At 43.5% G+C, this 8,170-nt stretch overlaps 1 protein-coding gene across 4 annotated transcripts in view; it reads right to left on the reverse strand.

Annotated features, from left to right (window-relative positions):
- The window catches only part of ARHGAP10 (Rho GTPase activating protein 10), a 352,903-nt gene extending 345,793 nt beyond the window's left edge, over positions 1 to 7,110 (reverse strand). For all 4 annotated transcript variants that reach the window (XR_009277693.1, XR_009277692.1, XR_009277694.1 and 1 more), the window contains exon 1: positions 6,793 to 7,110. Coding sequence is in view for 1 of the 4 variants with exons in the window: in XM_058839199.1 (XP_058695182.1) it covers positions 6,793 to 6,946 (154 nt within the window). In the remaining 3 variants the exon portion in view is untranslated. The remainder of the gene's footprint in view (positions 1 to 6,792) is intronic.
- Positions 7,111 to 8,170: the final 1,060 nt, after the last annotated feature.

An 8,170-nucleotide genomic window follows, 5' to 3' on the forward strand; every position in this document is an offset into this window, starting at 1 on the left:
AGGATAGTGGAAACCAGGCCACAGAGTTCCCTTTCAAGTATCTCATTTCCCAGTGAGATAGCAAAATACGTGCTTTGGACAGAAGGCACACATTTATCCCAGATATATAATATGGGCCTTTATAAATTACTGCTCTCTCTCCATCAAAGTCACACCCAGAGGAAAGCAACCTCCACAGGAGCTGCTGGGATGGAGTACAAGTACCTGCTTCAACTCATTGCAAAACTGATGGCTGAGTTTAAATTTGGCACGGAAGATGGGTTTGACTTAGCAACAAGGCAGATTTTGGGTGCTGATTAAGATTGACACCTACAGTGGGTGGCAGCAACCACCAGCAGAGATATTCCCTGAACAGTAGTTTCTTAAACTATTCTGCCAATATGTGCCCAAGTTTATTTGATCATGTATTTTACATTCATTAGATATTCCAGAAAGCATTCAACTGCTCCAAGTGTCTTAATTAGCCAACTCAGAAACCTGAAGACTTTTAAAAGCTAACTGAAACACTGAGCATATTTTAACCTCTTAAGGACAACTGTCAAAGAACAGTAAATGTGGTATTGAAACTCAGAAAAGTGGCATTAGACACAAAAGAAAGCCCCATCAGACAAGAACAAATTGTAAAAATTATCTCAAGAAGCCACAAACCACACTATCAAAACATTAAGTATATTGCCAAGATTCACATGCTGTGAACTCTCTCTAAAACAGCCAAGCCCCTGTTTTTTAGGTTAATGTGCTAAGTGTTGCAGTAGTGACTGAAGCTGGCATTGTAAAACAAAAGCATTACAGTCAATGTAAACTTTATACATTAATTATGTAATGTTACAAAACAGGTGGGAAGGAGGGGACAAGTACTGGGATGCAGCTCTTCAGCGCCATTCCAAACGTGTTTCCACGTCCTCCCTGTCTAAAGCAAGGGCAGAGGACCCAGCCTGTTTGCTACTTCCCAAAAAAAAAACAAAAAAAAAACAAAAAAAAACCAAAAAAATGCTATAGCACTCTCCTTCCTGCCCCCTTGGAAAAACATCTGTGCCAGGCAGAAAGGGATGTTCTGCCTCAATAAAACTTAACAAGTTATTTTAGACTGGACTTGAGAAGTGTTATCAGTGTCATAAGGTTAGCTTGCTAAAATTTGCTATGATTTTCCATGCAGAGCTGGCAAGCACAGGATAGTTTTAGGAACAGCATACACCTACAGCCTTAGCAGTGGGCCTATTGCAAGCAGGTGTTGTCACTTTACAGACTGTAGAGCAAATCCGCTCTTTTTTACAGCTCCTTAAGATAGACTGAAATTCCATGTAATTCTAAAATAAACTTTCTGAAAGTCTTGTCATTAAAAAAAAACAAACCTTCTCAACATGATCCACCAGACAACTTCTCTAAAAATTCTAAACTTATTTCTGTTGGTTTTGTCCTGGAGACTGACAATTACACCTATCAGTGATGCTTTCTTTAATAACCACTCACACATTTTACCTAAAGCTGGAAAATGATACCTTTTCCCCCAGTGATTAAAAGACAAAATCACTTCATTTAATGACAGCTTTTCACATCTCTCAAACTAAGAAAATCTATATAAATTCATGAAATTGCATATTTTCTGATATCACAGATGTTCAGGAGCACAATGCTCTGCTTTCAATACAGAAAAAGAAAAAAAAAGAACAGTGGAACATCTACAGGATAAAGACAGTAATGGAGCTAGTTAGTAATTCAAGCTGAAGAGACGAGATTCAAGCTGACAAACTGGCATCCTCCACAGAATGAGCCTGACACTTTTTATAGTCACTGACACAGTAACAAATGCTCTACTTGGGGTGGAGCTAAACGAAATGTTCTTTAGAGCACTTTCTTAAATATTAGCATTTCCCTGGTCCTTGTACAGAAACAACTTTATCTACAAGCAAAAAAAAAAAAAAGTTCTGCCACAGTTAATTAGTCTCCAGCTGTGGCAATTATCTTGAAGGAAGGGGAAAAGCAAGATTTTATTATGTTATTATCAGCAGCTTTTAAGGGAAATCTCTATTAGTTGGCCCCAAAGTACCTGTTTGCCTTAGCTTTCTAATGAGCACAAAAATGGAAACACGTCCAATAGAAAGTTGGGGGTTTTTTTAAAGGTACAAACATCTCAGTAGCCTTTGCAATACTGCCCTTGCAGTAATTTTTATCTAATGTGGCTCTAGCAGAGTATATTTCAAATCTCAGAGCATTCACATACAGCATTGATTTGCTTATGGTTACCACACCTAAAGCACACCTTGCAATGGAAATAAAGCCTGGGTTTGAACTACGAATTGAAAAATAAAATAGCTTTCTAAAATGCTAAATGTAAAGGGGTATTAATTCAGAGGCCTCATTGAATTCAAAGCAAAATAATCATGTATAGAGTCCTAAGTAACCACAGTTGATTTAGGAAACTTTGCACACAGGTTCAACTAAGACCCTCTCACTATATTCCCCCCTTCCTCATTAAGTAAGAATGGCATTAAGCTTTTACTTAATCTTTGGATTCTACCTAAATCTTTAGTGAATTTGAGTGTCTATTTCTTGTTTAGAAGTTATTAATAAGCCCTATATTAGTGGTTTTATCTTACTTCTTTGACATGTACTGGAATGTCAGTAGAACATTTTTGTTGCAAGAAAAATTCCTAAGACTTTGAAAGCTGGCACACACTACACATGGTTTCATAACTGCAGATTATATAAAGGAAAGCTTTAAAAAATAGACAATTAGTGCTTAAGAAAAGAATGCACCATGGCTGAAGTGGTCTGAGAGGTTTTTATGTGGTGTTATTATGTGGATTACCGCAGCTTTTATATTTACATAATAATATATACACCAGATCAGGCAAAAATCTACTCTACACCAGCGTCTGGAAGGTCAACCACCACCACACACCACAAGAACTAGCCAAGAAAAAGAATATGGGTTTGGACAACTTGGATATCACACCAGGGCTTGGGACTGGATTAGGTTCTTCAGTCATCTATGTTAAAACAAATACTCATCAGTAACTCTGTATATTCCAACAAACTCTTTCTACACAAAAAATAAATTTGGTTCCCATTTTGTATTCTGTCTGGAAGAGTGCAAGAAATAACTCTCCCATGAAGAACACAAAATGAAAATAGCAATAACAAACAGTCACAGAGTATATTGGGCTGCACTGGATAGCCATGATGTCCGCTGCCACAAATACATCCATCTTCTGCCTTCACCAGCCCATCACAAACTCACTGCAGTTGACTCAAACAGAATTCTGTTCATTTGAGCCTAAATCCAAGAATGGGGAGGTTCTCCTTTCAGTCACACAGAACAGCTGAGCATGTGCTCACAAAGATCCTTTGCAAAGGCCCTGTGAGGTATACAGGGCCAAAACCTATACTCATCCTGATGCTTCCTACTCCACCTTGGCAGTGGCAGCTCCTGCTGTAGGCATACCAGAAAAACCTTCCAAAAATATCCTCAAAAGCCCCCCAAAAATCTCACACTTGTGTGAAGAGACCAAGAGTTAAACCAACATGGGGGGAAGAATTCAGACAGAATATATAGTATTTATCCAATGTATTCTGTAGCTTTGAACAAATTGCACTGCAGATTTGTAAGAGCTCAGAACTAACTCTCTTACATTCCCTTCATGATTCAGAATAAGGATTCTCTTATCAAGCACCTTTAAATTCACTTTCACTAAAGCACAACTACCTCCATCCAGAAGTTATTTATAAACTCTATTGATCCTAATTTGTTCAAGTGAACTGGAATCCCCTAAGAAATATCACATTTCTATTTTAAAAAGCATATGTGTATACCATTTGTATTTACTGATCAGTAACAATAGGGAAAAAATTGATTTGTACACCTTGTAAACATATTTAGCTGCCAAAAAAAGGAAGAGCCACCTTGTTTATTCATCCTTCCAACATTTAGCTTGAGCTAGACAACTCAGTGATTCAAAACTTTACACAGGAAACCGACAGTTTTGAGTCACTCTTGTTTATCTTTCCATCACATTCTTGAAACTACTGAAATTTTAAAGTGTAAAGATACACTTGAAGTATGTTTTACTCTGAAAATTCAACAATTTAAAAAAGCAAATTCTTTTTTGTTCTCTTTCTTAAGCAGTATAGTACTGTACTAACAAAAATCAATTTTCCTGAGTTTTAGGTGAAAAATACAATCCCATACAACTGAGAAGAAAACTCGAAAGGAGCCAGTGAGACAATCCACATCATGGTACTGTTGCGCCCTGCAAGACACTGATGACTCCAATGAATTAGAGCGGTAGCAGTATCTGCTTTCACCTGTCAAGATGTAACCCAGTGCAGGCAGCATTAAAGTCACTTACAAAACTGTCAGGCAGGAAGAGTGATCTATTCGACTGCATCAGTTATTCACACCTAAATAATCCACATAACGTTTGCTGCCAGCTTTACAAGGAAGTTGCTAAGGGAGGGAAATGCTGGTGGTGTCTACTGCAGTCCCACAAATTCAAGAACAATAGTGCACCTACAACATTTTATACTTTACACACCACCCAGAGCAGCTTATCACACTCTCATATCAATTACACCACGTACAAATCTCTTATTTTACCTGGTTCTAGAAACAAGGAAATAATTTAGCTATTATCAAGATGACATTTTTTGTTTCAAAGACTAAAATAATTTTCTAAAAATTGTCAGCTACTGCACTTTAAGAGGCAGTCATCTACACTCTCTACACCCTGCTTTATTATCACATTCTCAGAATTGCAGTGAGACTATCTTTGTGCAGAAAACACAGTTTGGACACAAATGAACAGACCATTGTGTCTAGACCACTTTTTAAACTGGGTTTTTGGAACAAATACTAATTCCATTTGGTTTCCTGACAGCAAATTAATCAGTTTCCTCAAAGAATTTGGATTATAACATTTTCTTCTGAAAACACAAGGATAAATATCCTAACCACTGGGGTTTTAGTGAGTTTTAACCACCGGGCTTCTTGTGCTTCTTCTGCTGCAATTAGTCTTTAAATGTCTGTTGAACAGTGGCACTCCTTCACCAGCACCAGAGGAAGGCAACTAAGCTTCAAACAAATCACTCAGGGCACTCTGAAGAGGAGAGACAACTGCAGAAACCTGAAATGTGGGAAGAAGGGTCTAACCTGTTTGTACTTTTCAAACAAGTATGCTGAAAATATTAGAATAGGATACAGTGAAAAAACTCAAGAACAAACCTTCTGACTGTCATCTCAGAAAAGAAGGCAGTGCTTAGAACTGAACACCAGGCAGGATCTCAGATAGCTTCTCAAAATATTCCTCATGGGCTAGCCCTAAGTATTTCATTGAGCACTCTCAGGCCAGGTGGCTCTAGCCAGCAGACTTGGCTTCCACCACACACAGCAAAGCACCCTGAAAACTGCACACAAAGCCAATTTACCAGCACAGGATTCTGGTGTGCTGTGGGCACACAGCTGTGGGCAGGACACTCATCTGAGTTAGGGCTTTCCACACCACAGCCAGCTCCACACTTTCTTCTGTATACATTCCCATGAGCAACTGAGGGTTTGGGGCAGTTGCCAAAATACTGTCTAGATGCTTGAGGAAGAGAAGTGGAATGATTTCCCTCTACTGTTCTTATCCAATTTTCGGGATACTTTTTTACTTTACACTCCAAGTTAAGATGATTTATACTGACACTTCAAGTCAGAAATTTTGATTAATCGTCTAAGATCACATTTGGCAGTAACTGAATGTTAACGGGCCAAAGAATAACAGTTACAGAGAAGTGAAATATGATATGGAATTTTCTATCAGAGACAAAACCAGAAAATAATTTTTCTTTTGTTTACTTACAGAAATGAGTTAATTCTGGTTTTAAAAACTTCATCGTATCCAGGCAACTACACTGATCAAACCCCTATCAGTTTAATGGAAACATCCTGACCAGCATGGTTTCCTGGCTTCAGAAGTTTGCCATACCAGAGGTGTTGTACATTTCCGAGAACACAATGCTAGAACACTGTATTAGTGGTTTATTTGAATAATTGGCATAGCAAATCAGCCTACTAGGTGACTACACAACCATGTTTTAAGTTAAACGGAAAAAAATACATTAGCACAATACTACACTAAGAACATGCACGAACATGGTCATTCAAGGCAAAACCATGATTGCTATAATGCGTATAAAACACATTATAGTTAACGATTTATATACACTATGTATATACTCAACAAGTAAACGCAAATTTAACAATTTTACATTTTACATAATCACATTTTAAGAGGCCAAAGGCATAGAACTGCTAACCAGCGCTGTCAGCACAAAACTAAGTCTGGTAATTCCTGAACACACTTCTTTAGACAGAGGTATTTTCCAGCAGCCTCTCCACAGGCTGCAGTGCACAGGCACGACATGGTTACGGCCAGGCAGGCGATTCACAGCCGCTCAGCTTGCAGCACTCCAGCAGCACCTGGGACCGATCCTCCCGGCGGATTTCACACGGCAGCCGGGGCTGCTCCGGGCTCGGCTCGGCCGAACACAGGAGCCAGGCCCGGCCCAGGAACCGGGCAGATGCAACAGGAGTCACCCGGCGCTGCCACCGCCTCTATCCCTTATTCCCCTCCGCGGAGAAGGGCTGGAGAGGACCTGCGTCCCCAAGTGGCTGATGGAGATCCCGAGGGAGAGGCTGGAGAACGCCAGTGCAAAGCTCTGTGCCACAAAGGCGAGCGCCGGCGGCTCAAAGGCGACAGCTCCCAGCGCCGGCAGCCGCCCCCGCAGCTCCCCCCGCTTCCCGCCACTCACTCTTGGTCGCGGCGATCAGGTTCTTCCCATCCTTCAGCAACTCCTTGATAAACTTATTGGTCTTCTCCAGCTCGGCCTCGTGGGCTCTCACCCTCTCCCTGAACCAGGGGCTGTCCAGGTAGCAGTCGCTGAACTCCAGGGGCTGCAGCCCCATGGCTGCCGCCGCCGCGCCGGGGCTCGCCTCCCTGAGAACCGCAGCACCGCCGCCCTCCGCAGCCGAGGCCACAAAGACGGAGCAGCAGCTCCCCCCGAGCACGGCTGGGCACGGACCAGCCAGCCGAGCTCAGCGAAGCCGCCCTCCCGGCAGCCCCGCCGGGACACGCCCGAGCGGGGCGGGCAGAGCCCGGGGCCCGCCCCTCCCGAGCTCCCCGCGGCGGCACCGGGCGGGGCGCTGGGGCCGCGCCGGTGCGCTCGGTCCCCGGGCACGGCAGCTCGGCTGAGGCGCTGCGGGCGTCCCCGAGCGGAGAACGTGAGCAGGTACCGCTGCCAGAGAGAGCCCTCAGCTCCGTAGTGACGCCTCGACAAGTTAGAGATGGACGATCGCCAGTCGGATTCTGCACCTGGGCCGGGAGAGCCCTGGCCGTGTGTGTAGCCTGGGGAGCGGGAGAACAGCGTTCTGCAAAGGGACGCGGGGGTCCTGGGTGATGGAAAGCTGAATGTGAGTCAGCAGTCCCCTGGCAGCCAGGAGAGACAGCCCTGTCCTGGGGGGCATCAGGGACAGCATCGCCAACTGGGCAAGGGAGGGGATTGTCCCACTCTGCTCTGAGCTGGGGCAGCCTCACCTCAAGTGCTGGGGGCAGTTTGGGGTGCCACAGTATAAAAACGACATTAAGCTGTTAGAGAGCATCCAAAGGAGGGCTGCAAGGATGGTGAGAGGCCTTGAGGGGATGCCGTATAAGGAGCGGTTGAAGTCACTTGGTCTGTTCAGCCTGGAGGAAACTGATGAAAGACCTCATTGCGGTCTTCAGCTTGTCCATGAGGGGAAGAGAGGCAGATACTGATCTCTGTGGTACCCAGTGACAGGACTTGAGAAAACAGCATGAAGCTGAGTCATAGGTGGTTTAGGTTGTGTATCAGGAAAAGACTTTTCACCCAGAGGGTGGTTAGGCACTTGAACAGGCATCCCAGGGCAGTCGTCACAGCCTCAAGCCTGACAGAGCTCAAGAAGCATTTGGACAGTGCTGTCAGGCACATGGTGGGATTCTTGAGATGTCCTGTGTAGGGCCAGAGTTGGACTCAATGATTCTGATGGGTCCAATTCAGCATATTCTATGGTTCTATGATTGTACCAGCCACTGGGCCCCCTGCACCTCATGGAAACCTCTGTGAGCTTTAGGAAGGGGCTGAGCAGGCTCTCGGAGGATGAACATGGGCTGCT

The sequence above is a fragment of the Poecile atricapillus genome, chromosome 4, assembly GCF_030490865.1.
Source record: "Poecile atricapillus isolate bPoeAtr1 chromosome 4, bPoeAtr1.hap1, whole genome shotgun sequence".
Lineage (NCBI taxonomy): Eukaryota > Metazoa > Chordata > Aves > Passeriformes > Paridae > Poecile > Poecile atricapillus.